Raw genomic sequence first — 20,117 nt, forward strand, 5'->3', positions numbered from 1 at the left:
CTAAAATAGCCTCTTTGTTTATCATCACATTGACCACAAACTAGCTTACTGCTAGGCATTTGGGAAACATGCGCAGAAGCTTAAGCTAACATAATTTTGAGGTAGAGGTAGCGTAAAGGAGAATTTACCATGGAAGCAAGACAAAAACATAATAAATATCAAGTCTTCAATAACGTATTGAAAGATTCTGTAAATTTCTGAGGTATTTTTTCTTTTTAAATCAACATAAAGAATTGACCACAAAGTAAACTTTTCTCAAACAATTACAGATAACAGATAAAAAGCTGTTATTCAACATTAACTTTAGGTTTAGCTAGCTGGAAATGATGGACAGAAGCATACGCTAGCCGATGTGTGAGGTAAATGATTGAACTAGCTAGCAAGAAAGCGAGAAAAGGAACATCACAACTTTCAACTTTACGCAAATTTTTATCCTTGTAATGTATAGTTTTGAAAAGACTCGATCAATTTAGCTAATCTCACGTGTCAGAAAGCATCCGCAACAACGTGATAGAACCGAATGGTGATGTTCTTTGTGAACACGGTGAACACATAGCCCTCCAGTGGAACATAGCATAGCTAGTCAACCTCACACACTTAAAATATCTTGTTTCCTGACAACAATCAGCCACACAGGAAGCGATCAAATTGTAGAACTGTTCCGATGCGCAAAGGGTTGCTAATGTTAGTAATGGCGTGAGGTCATTTATAAGAGACACAGAAATGCAGACTATTTAAAGCCTGTGTTTACAGTGTGTGTATGCCTGGTTGTGCTATTTCTGGCTCAGCTTTAATCTCCAGCCCAGAATTAACTCTGTCTTCTTGATAGGATGCGTCACGTTAAAAGGGAAATTCTTCCACTGTGATGTGATGAGTTACGTGAGACAAATGTTACGGGCCGTCAGATTGTTTTCTGTCTTCCTTCACTGAAGGTTGTTGTTCTTGTCGTTACGCAGATCTAGCAGTTAGGAGCTGTGGCGAATGTACAGTTTTCTCTCACTTCTTATCAGAGAACTGACTCATTGTTTGAGATCGTCTCTGTATGCTTTATCTGTGGTTCAAAAGATAGCAGACACCCGACCATAAGATTCGTTTGTGCTTTTCTGAACAGCCCATTCCACCCCATTCAGTCCCCATTTACTCTTATAATAACCCCGACTCTTCTGGGGAGAAGTTCCAGTAGATTTTGAAGTGGAGATGTGTGTAAGATTTATTCAGCCACAAGTGTGTTAGTAAAGTCAGGTACTGATGTAGGTGAGGAGATCTGGGGTGCAGTCAGTGTTCCGCTTCATCTCAAAGGTGTTCAGTAGGATTTGAGCTCTACAGTAGGAGATCTTTTACACAAACCCATGTAAAGCATATCTTAATGGAGAGGGGTGTTGTCATGCTGGAATAGGATTAGAATAGGTGAAGGTAAAACATCCTATATAACTGTGTGCCTCCAACTTTCAACTGGCTGGAAAAATCAGGTACATATTAGTACTAATAAATAATAGAATATAGTAATATATATATATATATATATATATATATATATATATATATATATATATATATATATATATATATATAGTTATTTTTATCTGTTCTAAATTTACCTTAAATTTATATATATATATATATATATATATATATATATATATATATATATATATATATATATATATATATATATATATTTATTTATTTATTTATTTATTTATTTATTATTATTTTGTACATTTTATTTTATATAAATTATTATTATTATTATTATTATTATTATTATTATTTTATTATTATTATTTTTTATAAATTAGAATTTTGTTTTGGCTGGGGTGGGGGGTATTGATTTGTGGCCTTAAAGGGTTAAGGTGGTATTGGGCATCATCTCTATTATAAGTTATTAGTTGTAATACATCAGTTGTAAACTATCGCCAAAGTGTGTCATGTCTGTAAATGCATTATGTCACTGAAATCAAAGTAGAGCAGAATGAAACAGTGATGATTTACTATTTATGGACTCTAGAATCATAAAGGACAAATCTGCAGAGCCATATTGAGACCCTGAAACACAAAGGAGAAAATTGTTCTTTGCTCTGCATTTTTTTTCCGTCCAGTCATAATTTCTGAAAAGAACTGACCAATCAGAGCAGCCTGGAATATTATATAATCATACCCCTGACCCACATGACCTGATGGCTTTCTTGTCCTGTATGATTCAATCTGAACGCAGGTTTGTAATAAGGCACACTCACTACGAACACACACACACACACACACACACACCTGCATCAAGAGTATAAAGGCTTGTAGAAAGGCATAACATCTCCTCCTGAGTTGTCTCGAACCCCCCTGCATGTGTCTCAGACATACTCGGATCACTTACTGTGCCCTTGGCCAAAATCGTAGAACTCTGCTGCGATGCGCGCCGCCTCCTTCCGGTTCCCTTTGACCACATAGAAGTGTGTGAGGATGTTTAGGCTGATCTTGACGAAGAGCTTGAAGCAGAACAGGGCAAAGATGGACAGGTAGACGTTGGTGTAGCGTGAGCCGAACGGCCGCTCTTCCAGAAAGTCGGTCATTGCTGCTGAGCGCTGCTGATCTGTTTTGGAATGAGGGTCAGCTGGGCATGTGTTGACACAGATCAGATGGCACGGCGACCCACTTTTTCCCCTCTCTGGGAACGCCCACTCCTGGCAGGCCCAGAGGCCGAGCTGGAGAGATAAGGCAGCTGGCTGTGGAAAAGTGGACCACTTGAGGCATGGCAACAAAGTTGTGTTGTTATGGAGAGAGAGGAAAAAAAAACAAAGTGCTGCATAGGATTGTTGTGGAGAGAAATGTGAAATGTGAGACACTGCAGTGAGACAAGAACAAGACAGAACCTTATCTGATATAAGAGAATGGCTTCGAGGAGAAGTGGGCGAGATGTCCAAACTATCACTTCACAATTATGATAAACATCATGATATTTTGGTTTTTTTTCCAAACCTTTCTACAGGTGCAATTCAATAAATTAGAATATCATTAAAAGTTTATTTTTTTTTATTTAATACAAAAAGTTAAACTTGTACATTATATAGATTCATCTCACACACACACTGATATATTTCAAGTGTTGGTTTCTTTTAATTTTGATGATTTTGGCTCACAGCTAATGAAAGTATTTTAGAAAATGGGAATATTTTGAAAACGTTCAGTATTGGAGACTCCTGGTGTCTCACTCTAATCAGCTCATTAAATCCAAACACCTGAAAGGGTTTCCTGATCCTTCAAATAGTGTCTCAGTCTGGTTCAGGCGACACAATCATGAGGGAAGACTGCTAACTTGATATCCTGAAGTCTGGAAAAAGAAGAGAGGAGAGGCACAGAATCCAAGCTGCTTGAAGTTTGCACAGTCAGTGGTGGTTTGGGGAGTCATGTGATCTGCTAGTGTTGGTCCACTGTGTTTTATTAGGTCCACAGTCAGCACAGCCGTCTACTAGGAGGTTTTAGAGCACTTCATGCTTCCCTCTGCTGACCATCTTTATGGAGATGCTGATTTCATTTTCCAGCAGGATTTGGCACCTTCTCACACTGCCAAAAGCACCATAAGTTGGTTAAATGATCATGGTGTTGGTGTGATTGACTGGCCAGCAAACTCACCAGACCTGAACCTCATAGAGAATCTCAGGCATATTGTCAAGAGGAAAATGAGAAACAAGAGACCGAAACATGCAGATGTGCTGAAGGTCGCTGTCAAAGAAACCTGGGCTTCCATACCACCTCAACAGTGCCACAGTCTGATCACCTCCATGCCACAATGAATTTGTGGGTTTTTGTTAAATGTGAGCGGAACTTTACACAATTAAAAGAAATAAACACTTGAAATATATCAGTGTGTGTGATGAATAATATACCAGTTTTACTTTTTGCATTCTTGTTCTTCTTTCGGCTGCTCCCATTAGGGGTCGCCACAGTGGATCATCCGTCTCCATACCACCCTGTCCTCTACATCTGCCTCTTTCACACCAACTACCTGCATGTCTTCCCTCACCACATCCATGAACCTCCTCCTTGGCCTTCCTCTTTTCCTCCTACCTGGTGGCTCCATCTTCAGCATTCTTCTACCAATATAATTCATGTCCCTTCTCTGCACATGTCTAAACCATCTCAATCTCGCCTCCCTCACCTTGTCACCAAAACATCCTACATGCGCTGTCCCTCTAATAAACTCATTTCTAATCTTGTCCATCCTTGTCACTCCCAACGAACACCTCAACATCTTCAGCTCTGCTACCTCCAGCTCCACCTCCTGTCTTTTACTCAATGCCACTGTCTCTAATCCATACAACATCTCAGGTCTCACCACAGTCCTATAAACTTTCCCTTTCATTCGATCACAAATCACTCCTGTTAATCTTCTCCACCCACTCCACCCTGCCTGCACTCTTTTCTTTACTTCCCTAACACACTCTCCATTACTTTGCACTGTTGACCCCAGGTACCTGAACTCCTCCACCTTCTCCACCTCTTTTCCCTGCAACCGCATCACTCCACTGCCCTCTCTCTCATTCACACACATGTACTATGTCTTACACCTACTGACTTTCATTCCCCTTCTCTCCAGCGCATATCTCCACCTCTCCAGGCTCTTCTCCACCTGCTCCCTACTCTCACCACAAATGACAATATCATCCGCAAACATCATAGTCCAGGGACACTCCTGTCTGACCTTGTCCGTCAACCTGTCCATCACCACTGCAAACAGGAAAGGGCTCAGGGCCGATCCTTGATGCAGTCCAACCTTCACCCTGAACCAGTCTGTCTTTCCTACTGCACACTTTACTGCCGTCACACTGTCCTCATACATGTCCTGCACCACCCTCACATACTTCTCTGACAAACCTGACTTACTCATACAATACCACAACTCCTCTCTCGGCACCCTGTCATACACTTTCTCTAAATCCACAAATACACAATGCAATTCTTTCTGTCCTTCTCTATACTTCTCCATCAACATCCTCAAAGCAAATAATGCGTCTGTGGTGCTCTTCCTCGGCATGAAACCATACTGTTGCTCACAGATGGTCACCTCTTCTCTCAGCCTGGCTTCCACTACTCTTTCCCATAACTTCATGGTGTGACTGATCAACTTAATTCCCCTGTAGTTACTGCAGGTCTGCACATCTCCCTTATGCTTAAAGATCGGTACCAGCACACTCCTTCTCCATTCCTCAGGCATCTTCTCACCTTCCAAAATCCTGTTAAACAATCTGGTTAAAAACTCCACTGCCATCTTTCCTAAACATCTCCACGCTTCTACCGGTATGTCATCTGGTCCAACCGACTTTCCATTCTTCATCCTCTTAATCGCTGCTCTCACTTCCTCCTTACTAATCCTATCTACATCCTGCTTCACCAACTCCACATCCTCCAACCTTCTCTCTCTCAGATTTTCCTCATTCATCAGCTGCTCAAAATACTCCCTCCATCTTATCAACACACTCTCCTCACTAGTCAACACATTTCCATCTCCATCCTTTACTGCTCTAACTTGCAGTACATCCTTCCCAGCTCGTTTTTCTGCCTGGCCAATTGGTATAAATCCTTTTCTCCTTCCTTAGTGTCCAACCTCTCATACAGCTCCTTATATGCCTTTTCCGTGGCTTTCGCCACATCCCTCTTAACCTGCTGCCGCATCTCCTTGTACTCCTGCCTACTTTTCTCATCACCCTGTCTATCCCCTTCTGTTTTGCCAACCTCTTTCTCCTTATGCTCTCCTGCACTTCCTCATTCCACCACCACGTCTCCTTGTCTTGCTTTCTATTTCCAGATGTCACACCAAGTACTTTTCTAGCTGCGTCCCTCATCACTTCTGCAGTAGTTGCCCAATTATCCAGCACCTCTTCACCACCACCAAGCCCCTGTCTGACCTCTTCCCTGAACCTCACACTACACTCTTCCTCTTTCAGTTTCCACCATCTTATTCTTCTTTCAGTCCTCACTCTCATCCTCTTCTTCTTCACCTCCAAAACCATCCTACAGACCACAATCCGATGCTGTCTAGCTACAAGTTTTACTTTTTTGCATTGAATTACTAAAATAAATCAACTTTTTATTGATATTCTAATTTATTGAGATGTACATCTATCTATCTATCTATCTATCTATCTATCTATCTATCTATCTATCTATCTATCTATCTATCTATCTATCTATCTATCTATCTATCTATCTATCTATCATTATGTTGTGATGCAATTAATTAATAAGTCTCTGCATTGCATTCATTTTATTAAAATGTGAATTATTCATTTTCCTGCTGATTAGGTGCTGATGTTGCACTCCTTCTGATAATTACACACAGATGGTCTACTTCCATGTTGTTACAGGAATTGGATTTTTTTTATTATTATTATTATTATTATTATTATATCAAATCGTTTTCAGACTAACTCCGCCTCCTTTGTGGTGATTGGCTAACATCTACTTAAAACAGCCGATTGAATGGAGATTACACATACATTCCTAATAAGGTATTTTGTGAATGATAAGATAATTATTATTATTGTTATTAATAATTTTGTCATTATAAATAATAATGATTAATTAGTTTCATTTTTAATGAAATTAATTATTATTACATTTAATTATTATTCAATATTAATACTATTCTTTCCATTAAACACGCTGTTCATGTATGTAAACATGTTATGCTGTAAACTCATCTACAAAGTACAGCCGTTCATAAATAAATTATGTCCCAACTTTTGTGTTATTTCTTTATTACTTTTTTATTTAATTAAAAATGTACAGGAAGGACCCTGACCTCACCCAGCACACATTATTTCTATTTTATCATATACATTGAAACACAAAAGAACTTTAACACAAGTGCAAATGAAACCTACAGGAAGAAGGAATAATTTTGTTTTTTTAAGGACAAATCACAGCATGTACATCCAATTCACAAAGCATTATTTACATTTTTAGTTTTTTTGTAATATTTCTCAGCATCTGAGAACTGACGAAGCATCCAGCAGGACTCATCGAGCTCGGGGGTTATTTTTCCTTCTAAAAGGAAATAAAATAGAAAACAGGTGGGTTTCAGACATTTTATTTAAACATGTGTAAAGAAAATAATGTTTATAAATATTTACCTTTTCACTGGAGTCTCCGTTACCCGTGCCTGTACAAATAGACACACACACACACACACACACACACACACACACACACACACACACACACACACACACACACACTGTTAACACTTCAATGACATTTATTTCTTAATACAGCATGTTCTAAGGTGTTTTTTCAATTTTTTTTCTATATTTTTTCATTTATTTATTAATACATTACATATAAAAATGTTTGTCCAATTGATTTTACATTTAATATTCAAGCACCTGTGAATTAAGTTCCTGTTCTTATTACATTCCATTTACTGCATTTGGATCTTTGCCCTTAACCATTATTTTACTGATACAACTGAGCAGGTAAGAGAATATCGATCTATTATTATAATATATAGTAATAAATTTAATTCAATTAAATAAATAAATAATATTTATTTAACCAGTTCCTAGGTTTAGGGGGCAAACACTTTTTCACACAGGGCTACGTAGTTTTGGATTATAATTTTTTCGCTTAATAATGAAAACCTTCATTTAAAAACTGCATGTTGTGTTCACTTGTGTTATCTTTTACCAATAGTTATATTAGTTTGATGATCTAAAACATTAAAGTGTGACAAACATGCAAAAAAAAAAAAAAGAAATCAGGAAGGGGGCAAACACTTTTTCACACCACTGTATATATGTATGTGTGTATGTATTTAATAAATGTAATAAAATAACCACAATATTTATGATATCTATCTCTGAATAAAATACTATAACCAAATTGATCACAATTCCAATATAATATCATCACAAACCTCAGCCCTTGTTGCTACTGTTATAGAAAACTCAATCATTGGTCAATAAACACCTTCACACAGACACAGACTGCAGAATTCATCAACTTTATGGTGAAAATAACAGTACAGATAAACATGTAGTAGTGACTAGCTTACCGTTAGAGCTTAAAGTCCAGAAAAAGACTTTGATCACTCCATAAAGCACCAGAGCCACAGCGACCATGGCCATGGAGTCCTCAATAGATGGAGCACTGACACCTGAGTTACAAAAAAACGTATGCACAGTTATGTTTTTCTTCTCTAAGCGCTAAAATTCATATAAAACTGTTCTTCATATAAACACATGAGAGATTTAGTACATTCATTTCTTTGTGCTTGTTTTTCTTTGGTTTGCATTTGACTGTTTTCATAGCAACAATATTATCATTAATATTTAACTAATTCTAATTAATTTATTTTAAAAAAGTAAAAAAATAACCACAATGAGAAACAGGTCATTATTGAAGGATCTGGGTAACTGATTGGACAGTTGAGTGTCCAAGCAACAATATCGCCAAACTGCCACTCTTGGGCTCTTGTGTGAGGCCCTTAACCCTCTGTGCTCCATGGGTGCTGTATCATAGCTTACTTTGTGCTCTGATTTCTAAAACCATTGGGATATGCAAAAAAATAATAATAATTTAGCTGTAATGAATATGTGCATGTTTTTTTCTCTTCGGATTTTGGACTTATTAAAGGACACAACAAAAAAATCTGGAAAAACATTCATGTTTATGGCAATGTACAAAAACATCTAACTTTCTTGAATAATTTTCTTTTCTTTTTTAACATAAAGAAGGTAAAGTCTCCAAAAAATTAATATTATTATTCAATTATTTTTATTTTTTTTACAATTGCCTGGAATGTAGGTCATGTAGTTTTTTTTTTTTGTTAGCTTATAATTTCTTAGATAATATTATTAAACATTTTAGACGGTCCATTAATTGTTCAAACTGGAGGCTTAATTAAAGTTTTATCGACTCGATTGAATGATTCGTTTAGAGATTGATTCAGAGTAATATATCTTCTTTTAGCCTTTTTATTGGGAAATTATAAAGAGATCAAATGGAACCTAAAGAGCTAGGTTAGCTAGTTAACTAATGCTAGCTAAGAATGTTGTTATAATTATGCTGTGTGTGGCTCACCGATAACATTCAGAATTACAGTTGCCCGTCGAGTTCCTCCCTGGTGCTTGGCCACACAACTGAGCTCGCCGCCCCGCCCGATTCCCAGTTTAAACGAGTCGAGCTCTAAGCGAGAGCTCTGGCTGTAGGTCCCGTCTCTGGCCTGCCTGTGGCCCGTCACGCTGCCCTGACCCAGCGAGCGCTTCTTCCCCTCAGCATCAGTGAACTCCCAGTTCAGGTCCAGAGACAGGGAATAGAACCCAGAGGCCTCACAGTGGACCGTCACCACCTGCCCCGGGACAGACAGAGGCAGAGGGGACGGGTAGATCGCTAGTGATGGAGGCTCTACAGGAGGGAGAAGAAGATATGCAGAAAGTGACAGAATTAAAGACTGATGATGAGAAAAAAGCATCGGTGTGAATAATAATGGAACGGAAATGCTAATATGGTAATACATGCTAATACGGACGCCACCATATATTTTTGTTAATACATTTCATTATTTCGACATAAAAATTACTTTCCTATTCCTGCTTCCAAAGACATCTTATACAAACAATTGTGTGCCTCCGACTTTGTGGCAATCAAATTTCAGGGAAGAACCACAAATGGCTGGAAAACTAAGGCGTTCCAATACTTTTGCCCACACAGCGGAAACAGTGTCACGTGTAAAAAAAATAAATAAATGAGAAACGATATAAAAAAAGTTCTTTAACATGACTGAAAACTCACCCACTATCTCCAGCTCCAGGGCCACCTGAGCCAGAAGGTGAGGCAGGTAAACAGTGCAGATGTATGTTCCAGCATGCCTCACTTGGGCCTCTTTCAGAACCAGTGATGCGTTTCCTGAGTCGTAAAGACCCACGATGTCCAGGTCGGCGTCTGTCTCGGATGTCTCGGTGAAACGATCGTTCTTTCCGTTGTAGGCCACGACCAGCCTGCCCTCGCCACGGAACTGATAGCGCCACTCCACAGCAAAGCCAGAACCATGCAGGGGTGAAGACGGGTCGACCCAGAACCCACAGTCCAACAGCACCGGTTCTCCCAGTCTGGAGCGGACGCTAGAGGTCTTAGTGGAGATGCTGAGGATTACTGAGAGGAACAGAGAAAGAGGGAACGAGTGTCAAATTGAATGAATAAATAAAATGTTAATTATTGTTTAATACTTTTGATCTCAGGACCGTTTATAAAACTCTATAATGTTGCTATTATCAACAAGTTCATTAGCTGTGGAAGAAAAAAGCTAAAGCTAAACAAATAAATGCACTTTTCTCAACTACACAATTCGGGACCCCTGACTTTCTCCAGCCATAAAGTTGGAGGCACAATTTTATCTGATGTTTTTGGATGCTGTTGCATGAGATTTTCACTTCACTTGAACTTTGAGACTCAAACCTGTTTCAGCATGACGATGCCCCTGTGCACAAAGCCAGCGTTATGAAGATCTGCTTTCAGATAGTTTGGAGTGGAAGATCTCCTGCTATAGAGCTCCGTCCCTACTGAACACCTTTAGGATGAATGTGAACGCTGACTGCACCCCAGATCTCCACACCTTCTCACCTACAGCAGCACCTGCCTTTACCAAGTATCAAAGCAATTCATTGACCAAAATTTAAATTTCTAGCGTTTTGGCAGACGCCTTTATCCAGATCTCATTCATACAACTGAGCATTTATGGGCTTAAGGGCCTTGCTCAGGGGCCCAGGAGTGGCAGCTTGGTGTGGCTGAGATTTAAACTTGTGACCTTTGGATCCCGAAATAATCCAAAATAAATTTGCCAACTACAAATAGTTCGCATTCAACCTTCGAATTATTTGACAGCACCATAACCTTACATATAACAAGTTTAATAAATAGATGGAAGGAGTCTCCAGTGCGAGTGCTGTTTCCTGTCCCTGTCCCTGTCCTTGTCCTAAAGATGCCAGAAATCTTAAAAAAGTTGTCAGCTGTTACTAGAAAAACCACAACGTTTGGGCCTTTCAGAGCTGCTATTATATTAAGCAACGCCCTCTGACCAATCAGATTTAAAATTAAGCAACGCCCTCTGACCAATCAGATTTAAGAATTCAGCAGTTGTTATATAAAAGCCGTCTAAAATATGATGATAAAATGAATTGTTTTACCGCTCGGCTCGTTGGACCCAGACGGCGCCCTCATCACGTTTGCAAGCGTCAGCTCCCCGTTAACTCCTTGTGCTGCGACAGAAAACCAGTCGGCGCTCAGGTAGATGGGGCTTTGCGCTGAAGCGGTGAGAGAAGCCGCCCATTTCACCATTGAGGCTTGAGGAGTAAAAGGATTGATTTCGCATTGGGGTTTGTTCAAAGTGCCCTCTGGTGGATGGAAGGAAGAGCTGCAGAAAGTGGACATAGGATCTAAAGAATTGAAAAGCAAAAATAAAATAAATAAATGAATGTGCTCAAACATATCAAACGGTCAGGCTGTTATTATATATAATTTTAGACAAAAGTTTTGGGACACCTGACTTGTCCAGCCAAATGTGGTTCTAAAAACACATACAAATCTTATGGTCAAGTGACCACAAACATTTGTCCATAAAGCGTATATTGAAATATGCATCATACTGACCGGACACGTGGTAAATCCTGGAGGGACTGATTTCCGATGGAGGTTTCTGTTCACTCTTCTTGCTAGCAGGGTCAGTTCTGATGTAGAGCACAGACTTCTCCTGGCTCATGCCTGCAGAGAAACCTCCACCACCAGGCTTCTCCTGAACAAACCAGCACTCCAACATTGTGCATCTTGAACTACACACTGCAGCCGAACAAACACAAAGGACTTTTGTTAACGTCGCAGTTCTCAGAATTCAGCTAACATACAGTAGAGGGTACAAATTAAAATTTATTTGAAAGAATGTAATGCAGGCGTAAATCTTGACAGCGATACAGCTGGTAACCTCCAGGAGTCCAACAAAGCAATTTTCATGATCAGCGTGACAACACTCAATCATAGTCTTCTGTACTTCCTTTAAACTTTCACTTGAGTAAAAAAGTATACACAAAAGTATTTACCTTTAAATGTACTTAAGTATCCAAAGTAGTGATTTATTATAACTATATTGTTACTATTATTATTTTTATCACAAGAATCTTTATTATTAAACTCAGTTGATGTGTAAAGACTCGAACCCAGCCATTAGGGGGGCACAAGCCAGTGTACTCTTAGTGCCGGTCCCAAGCCCGGGTAAATGGGGAGGGTTGCGTTAGGAAGGGCATCCAGCGTAAAACATGTGCCAAATCAAATATGCGGATCACAAATGAGAATTTCATACCGGATCGGTCGAGGCCCGGGTTAACAACGACCGCCACAGGTATCGTTAGCCGACAGGGTACCGGTGGAAATTGGGCTACTGTTGGCCGAAGGAGGAGAAGGAGAGGAGGAAGGCGTCTACAGAGACGGCAGGAAAAGGAGCAGTGTAGGAGAGTAGAGGTTCGGGTTGGTACTTTAAATGTTGGTACTATGACGGGTAAAGGGAGAGAGATAGCTGATATGATGGAGAGGAGAAAGGTAGATGTGTTGTGTGTTCAGGAGACCAAGTGGAAAGGGAGTAAGGCCAGGAACATTGGAGGTGGGTTTAAACTGTTTTATCATGGTGTGGATGGGAAGAGAAATGGTGTAGGGGTGATTCTGAAGGAAGAGTACAGTAAGAGTGTAGTGGAGGTGAAGAGAGTTTCTGATAGGGTGATGATCGTGAAGGTGGAAGTTGAAGGGATGATGATAAATGTCATCAGTGCCTATGCTCCACAAGTTGGCTGTGAGATGGAGGAGAAGGAAAGATTCTGGAGTGAATTAGATGAAGTGGTAGATGGTGTACCTAGGAAAGAACGATTGGTGATTGGGGCAGACTTTAATGGGCATGTAGGTGAAGGGAACAGAGGTGATGAGGAGGTGATGGGTAGGTATGGTTTTAAGGAGAGGAATGTGGAAGGGCAGATGGTGGTAGATTTTGCTAAAAGGATGGAAATGGCAGTGGTGAACACGTATTTTAAGAAGAAGGAGGATCATAGGGTGACATATAAGAGTGGAGGAAGGTGCACACAGGTGGATTATCTTCTGTGTAGGAGATGCAACCTGAAGGAGATTGGAGACTGTAAGGTGTTGGCGGGGGACAGTGTAGCTAGACAGCATCGAATGGTGGTCTGTAGGATGGTTTTGGAGGCGAAGAAGAAGAGGAGGAAAGTAAGGTTTGAAAGAAGAATAAGATGGTGGAAACTGAAGGAGGAAGAGTGTAGTGTGAGGTTCAGGGAAGAGGTCAGACAGGGGCTTGGTGGTGGTGAAGAGGTGCCGGATGATTGGGCAACTACCGCAGGAGTGATGAGGGAGGCAGCTAGAAAAGTACTTGGTGTGACATCTGGAAATAGAAAGCAAGACAAGGAGACGTGGTGGTGGAATGAGGAAGTGCAGGAGAGCATTAGGGGAAAGAGATTGGCAAAACAGAAGTGGGATCGACAGAGTGATGAGAAAAGTAGGCAGGAGTACAAGGAGATGCGGCAGCAGGTTAAAAGGGATGTGGCGAAAGCCAAGGAAAAGGCATATGAGGAACTGTATAAGAGGTTGGACACTAAGGAAGGAGAAAAGGATTTATACCGATTGGCCAAGCAGAGGGACCGAGCTGGGAAGGATGTACTGCAAGTTAGAGCAATAAAGGATGGAGAGGGAAATGTGTTGACTAGTGAGGAGAGTGTGTTGAGAAGATGGAGGGAGTATTTTGAGCAGCTGATGAATGAGGAAAATCAGAGAGAGAGAAGGTTGGAGGATGTGGAGTTGGTGAAGCAGGATGTAGATAGGATTAGTAAGGAGGAAGTGAGAGCAGCGATTAAGAGGATGAAGAATGGAAAGTCGGTTGGACCAGATGACATACCGGTAGAAGCGTGGAGATGTTTAGGAGAGATGGCAGTGGAGTTTTTAACCAGATTGTTTAACAGGATTCTGGAAGGGGAGAGGATGCCTGAGGAATGGAGAAGGAGTGTGCTGGTACCGATCTTTAAGCATAAGGGAGATGTGCAAACCTGCAGTAACTACAGGGGAATTAAGTTGATCAGTCACACCATGAAGTTATGGGAAAGAGTAGTGGAAGCCAGGCTGAGAGAAGAGGTGACCATCTGTGAGCAACAGTATGGTTTCATGCCGAGGAAGAGCACCACAGATGCCTTATTTGCTTTGAGGATGTTGATGGAGAAGTATAGAGAAGGACAGAAGGAGCTGCATTGTGTATTTGTGGATTTAGAGAAAGCGTACGACAGGGTGCCGAGAGAGGAGTTGTGGTATTGTATGAGGAAGTCAGGTGTGTCAGAGAAGTATTTGAGGGTGGTGCAGGACATGTATGAGGACAGTGTGACGGCAGTAAAGTGTGCAGTAGGTACGACAGACTGGTTCAGGGTGAAGGTTGGACTACATCAAGGATCGGCCCTGAGCCCTTTCCTGTTTGCAGTGGTGATGGACAGGTTGACGGACGAGGTCAGACAGGAGTCTCCCTGGACTATGATGTTTGCAGATGATATTGTGATTTGTGGTGAGAGTAGAGAGCAGGTTGAGAAGAGCCTGGAGAGGTGGAGATATGCGCTGGAGAGAAGGGGAATGAAAGTCAGTAGGAGTAAGACAGAGTACATGTGTGTGAATGAGAGGGAGGGCAGTGGAGTGATGCGGTTGCAGGGTGAAGAGGTGAAGAAGGTGGAGGAGTTCAGGTACCTGGGGTCAACAGTGCAAAGTAATGGAGAGTGTGTTAGGGAAGTAAAGAAAAGAGTGCAGGCAGGGTGGAGTGGGTGGAGAAGAGTGACAGGAGTGATTTGTGATAGAAGAGTATCTGCAAGAATGAAAGGGAAAGTTTATAGGACTGTGGTGAGACCTGCGATGTTGTATGGATTAGAGACAGTGGCATTGAGTAAAAGACAGGAGGTGGAGCTGGAGGTAGCAGAGCTGAAGATGTTGAGGTTTTCGTTGGGAGTGACGAGGATGGACAAGATTAGAAATGAGTTTATTAGAGGGACAGCACATGTAGGATGTTGTGGTGACAAGGTGAGGGAGGCGAGATTGAGATGGTTTGGACATGTGCAGAGAAGGGACGTGAATTATATTGGTAGAAAAATGCTGAAGATGGAGCCACCAGGTAGGAGGAAAAGAGGAAGGCCAAGGAGGAGGTTCATGGATGTGGTGAGGGAAGACATGCAGGTAGTTGGTGTAAAAGAGGCAGATATAGAGGACAGGGTGGTATGGAGACGGATGATCCGCTGTGGCGACCCCTAATGGGAGCAGCCGAAAGAAAAAGAAGAAGAAGAAGAAGAAGATGTGTAAAGACTCGAATGTGACTCTCAGCACACTGATCTATTAATAGAATGATATTAATGACTCAAACACTGGTTGATTTCTATTACAATGATCATGAACCCAAAACTTTCTTATAACGACTTCTAATAAACGTGTAAACGAGGTCACGTGTGTTGTGGCGAGTTCGAGTCTGGAGTTTCTTCATCATTTATTCCTCTCTAAATGTTCTGCTTGATGTTGAACTGATGCTTAACTGCATGTTGGTGATCAGTAAATACACCAAGCGCCGATCAGAACACGTGTAAAACAGAGCGTGCGCTCGATCCTGATTGGTGACTCGCTGCGTGTTTCACCAGTTACGTTTTTATCCTCATGAACAAAAAGGAACGACTGATTTCATAAAATGTAGTCGAGTAAAAAGTAAAGTATCTGACTTTGAAATGTAGTGAAGTAAAAATAAAAGTCTCCCCAAATGGAAACACTTCAGTTAAATAGAAAACAGAGACTTAAGTACAGTAAAGAATTACATTTACTTCACGTTACTGTCCATCACTGCTTCTGTATGCAGAAGAGGGCAGATAACACTCTGTTAATTCAGCAAATTCAGTTAAATGGTGTAAAAATACATCAAATAAAGTGAAATCTTTATACACATGTCTTCGCACTTCTGCATTAACCTGTGTGTTCTGTTGACATTGTCTTTACTGCCTTTGTTTTGGGTAAAAAAACTAAAGATTTTAAAACTTATTTAAGGTTCAGTAGTAAAACTCATCCAGTATCAAGCTACAGTGGAACCCGGGTTTGTCGCCGGCCTAGGAGACGCCAAAAAGCGTCGAGATAACCGATGATCGAGATAAACGAAAACCAATATGGCGGCAATATATTAACGTGCTTGAAATTTCTTTATGTACATGATGTGCGTTAATAAATGAGAACGTGCATGCACGTGTTTTTGGAGGGTTTTTTACACAACAGCGTTGCCGCAATTTGTTTGATGAAGGCATGCTATAAAAATGTACATACATGTTTGTTAACAACAAAAGGCATATGTGCACCAACTAACAGCAGAGATTTACCAGTATACAATACAAACCACCGTCGATTCTCAAAACAAACCTTTATTAAATTCTCCAACATTGCAAACACAAAGATCGCTCACAAAATCACAAAAAACTTTCGGTGTGTAGTTCGTTTTTACAAAAAGCTAACCAGTGTCAACATTAAATTCTAGAGTCATGCCTAACTAGCGATTGGTCATGCGGATCGAGATAACAGACGTTAAGTGGCAAATTTGCCCCCCCTTGTGCTCGAGATATCAGGGTTCGGGGACATAAAAGAATCGACATAACTGATGAGAAAATGCTTAGACAAAGCGAGAATTTGGCGGTTCCACTTCAAAAACGTCGACTTAATAGGGTTGGCGAGTTAACCGAGGTCGAGATAAGTGGGTTCGACTGTAATTCCAAATTTTAGGTACAGTATGTTAAAGGTTTTGGTGTCTCAGAGACCCACAAGCCTGAAGGATATAGGAGTCCCATTAATAAAGAGAGGATTATGTCCAAAAGAAAATCCCGACCAGGCCCACGTCCCAAAAACTACAACAACGTTTTGAACGGTGGCCGCTGATGTTCAAATTTACGCCGTTTGCATAGCAAACTTTTTTGGATCATCAATTTTCAGCTGCATTTGAGCAATAGCACTTTCAAAGGTCACAAAATCTTGTGTAACACCAAAACAAGTACTTCAGCCGGTGCTGCTACGACTTGTAATTTCCTATTGCTACGATTTTATTCTTGTAATTTCGACTTTGTTTTCATAAATTCGACTTTATTCTACTAGTGCTACAACATTATTCTAGTAATTCCTACTTTATTTTCATAGTGCTTCGTCTATATTTTCATTATGTTGACTTTATTCTTGTGATTTCGACTTTTACCATGCTATGATTTTATTCTCGTATTGCTACGAATTTATTTTCGTAATTTCGACTTTATTCTTGTGATTTTAGATTTTTATTTTTTTTCAACAACGCCATCATAAATAACAGTGTGCTATCGGTTATAGTTTTCATTTGCATATATGGAAATGATTGCATATCAACAATATTTGGAAGAAATTGTAGAAACTGATTGTGTGGCTAAATGTTTTTTTTGAGATACAATCGAAAGTACCTGCAGGCCCAGGCAAAGGCCTGATTACAGCCTCGTTATAATTCAGGACGAATTAATGTAACTGCTGAGCAAAATGGATGACGTAAAGACCTTCATTTGTCGTATCCTCTCGTGTGCACGCTTTCTAGGTTGTAAACTTCTCAACGCTCCACTGATTTGAGCAATGGTATGCGAAAAGCGATATAAAACCCCATTATGCAAGATGGCAGGTTGTTCCGTACTCTCCTTGGAGACTTCGTCGAGTGTTTGTTCATGCTTGCTGGGTGTGGAGGCAAGGCAAAGACAAATACAGACCTACATCCACACCTCCATGTAACCTGTAACCAAAATCCACCAGTTTTCGAAGACTCTGGCAGTGAACAACAAAAACAACGCCAGGCAACAATAAAGCTGGCAGCAAAGAAGCAAAAAGTGAAAGCGAAAGCAATTTCTGATTAAACGACAACATTGTATTCTAAATTAAAGCCAAAATCGGTGCATTTAATTAAATTTTTACGTCATTTCTATTAAACAACTAAAAATTGTACAAAGAAAACTGGAGCATTTTTGACACCTATCAATTCCCATATAGGAACCAGTACACTCCATTGCATGATCCAGTCCTGTGTTAATGTGGTTTTTCTTTTGAAATAAAAATCCTGATGGTCTATTTTTAAACACTGATATTTACACAACCGATATTTCACTATTTATTATAAAAAATATATAATACACACCACCGCCCAACAACGCAAAGGCGACCACGGAGAGTTTATAGATGGTAGAAATGTCCCTCATCGCTCCTCTTTGCTGTATAATCGGCTGATTTTCAATGCTTTTGCTGTCAAATCATCAGCAGGCGGCGAGAAACTTCCCCTAAAACACCCAGAGCTCACAACAAAACTCACTTTCACTTTTACTCCTGAACTGCGCATGCGCATGGGAAATCCCCCCCCGCCCCTCTTCACAAAACCTCTTTCCTGTGTATCTGCTTATACATTTTATACATTTATATCGAATTAAATTAAATCCTTGACTTTATTATTATAATTTTTTTGTTTAGAATTGCTTTTTATTATTTTATATATACTTATTTAATTTTTATTCTATATACTACGGAAGTTCTAAGAGGTCAGGCATTATAATATTCTTTTTTTTCTTGTTGTCAAACACTAATTGATATCAATTACTTCAGTAAAGTACATATAAGTACAGTAAATAATTACATTTACTTCGTTTTCTGGACATAACAAAAGTTGTTTTGTTGAATAACTGAGAACGCATGGCCTAGACCTAAACCTCTAGAACATCCTCCTATACCGAATACACAGAAAAATGAAGTACAGTTCACAAGGAAACAATGTTTGTTCTGTCAATATCACAAGAGAATTAAGTTGTGATCACGAGAAAATAAGACCGAGAAAAATATTATAACGTATGGCCTATTAGGCCCTCCGTAATATATATACACAGCACTGTGCAACAGTTTTAGGCAGGTGTGAAGGTTTAGACAGTTTTTGAAGGAGCTCAGCATCTAGGTTGTTTTAAACACCTTGTAAAACTAACCTCAGATCTTCTGTGGATGTTGGCTGCCTCGAATACATTTGTGTCTTTCTGTAATACCTGAAAGACTACATGATGTTGAGATCAGGGCTCTGTGGGGGCCAAAACTATTACTTAGAGGACGCCTCATTCTTCTCTACGTTGAAGATCTAAGCGTCTGCTTGTATTTCTCAGCATTGATGACACCATTAATCCTGGTTAACAAATATTACAGTTCTCCAAACACTCTTTATCCATGATCAGTCCAGATCTGCTCCTTGACCTCAGAAAAATCTACTGATAAAAGGCTCAACTAAATGAATACGTTTTCAGCCTGGACTTAAACACTGAGACTGTGTCTGTTTCCTGAACACTGATTGGAAGGTTGTTCCATGACTGTGCGGTTTATAAGAGAAACATCTGCCCCTGCTGGAGTCTTTATTATTTAAGGTACCAACAAATAGCCTGTACCTTTTGATCTAAGTAGGCGTGGAGGATCATACTGGTACAGAAGTTCACTCAGATACTGCAGTGCGAGACCGTTAAGTGCTTTATACATCAGTAGTAATATTTTATAATCAGTGTGAGATTTAATTGGGAGCAGTGTAGATGATTAAAACAGGGGTGATATGCTCATATTCTTATATATGCTCTAGATCTGATAAGGAACCTTGCTGCTGCATTCTGAACTAACTGAAGCTTATTTATGCACTTACTCACACACCCAGACAGTAAAGCGCAGTATATATAGCTGCATGTGGTTCTAGTAAAAGTACTTCCATCTTATCTGAGTTGAACAGAAGGAAGTTATTAAGCATTCACTATCTAATGCCCTTCACACACTCTTAAACATTGTTAAGCTGATCTCTCACATACATGTTTATATCATTTCACCCTGAGGCAGCATTTATATAGGGAAAAGCAGTGGGCCTAAGACAGATCCTTGTGGAACACCAAACTTTACCTCACAGAGTGTGGAGAACTCACCATCTATATCTACAAACTGATAGTTATCATCAAATAAGACCTAAACCAGGAGAGAGCTGTTCCCTTGATTCGAACAACATTCTCTATTCCAGCAAGGAGGAGATT

General features: G+C 40.0%; 2 protein-coding genes and 1 long non-coding RNA gene across 4 annotated transcripts in view; all 3 read right to left on the bottom strand.

Annotated features, from left to right (window-relative positions):
* asb5b (ankyrin repeat and SOCS box containing 5b) overlaps positions 1–2,705 on the bottom strand; it is an 18,464-nt gene extending 15,759 nt beyond the window's left edge. Inside the window, exon 1 of one of the 2 annotated variants that reach the window (XM_083538816.1) lies at positions 2,369–2,705. In XM_083538816.1, the coding sequence (XP_083394942.1) occupies positions 2,369–2,564 (196 nt within the window). In that variant the 5' untranslated portion in view covers positions 2,565–2,705. The remainder of the gene's footprint in view (positions 1–2,368) is intronic. The other variant, XM_083538814.1, reaches the window with a different exon arrangement.
* The window catches only part of LOC310724644, a 190,345-nt gene that overhangs the window by 127,683 nt on the left and 42,545 nt on the right, over positions 1–20,117 (bottom strand). The gene's annotated exons all lie outside the window — the stretch shown is intronic.
* On the bottom strand, positions 6,733–18,422 carry LOC310724555 (tapasin-like). Its single transcript, XM_083538770.1, has 8 exons — positions 18,221–18,422; positions 11,638–11,823; positions 11,175–11,423; positions 9,784–10,143; positions 9,073–9,396; positions 8,045–8,146; positions 7,125–7,153; positions 6,733–7,038 (listed from the first exon to the last, which is right to left on the bottom strand). The coding sequence occupies exons 1-8, from the start codon at positions 18,279–18,281 to the stop codon at positions 7,027–7,029; spliced, it is 1,323 nt and encodes a 440-aa protein (XP_083394896.1). The 5' UTR covers positions 18,282–18,422; the 3' UTR covers positions 6,733–7,026.

The sequence above is a fragment of the Silurus aristotelis genome (assembly GCF_946808225.1).
Source record: "Silurus aristotelis genome assembly, chromosome: 4".
Taxonomy (NCBI): Eukaryota; Metazoa; Chordata; class Actinopteri; order Siluriformes; family Siluridae; genus Silurus; species Silurus aristotelis.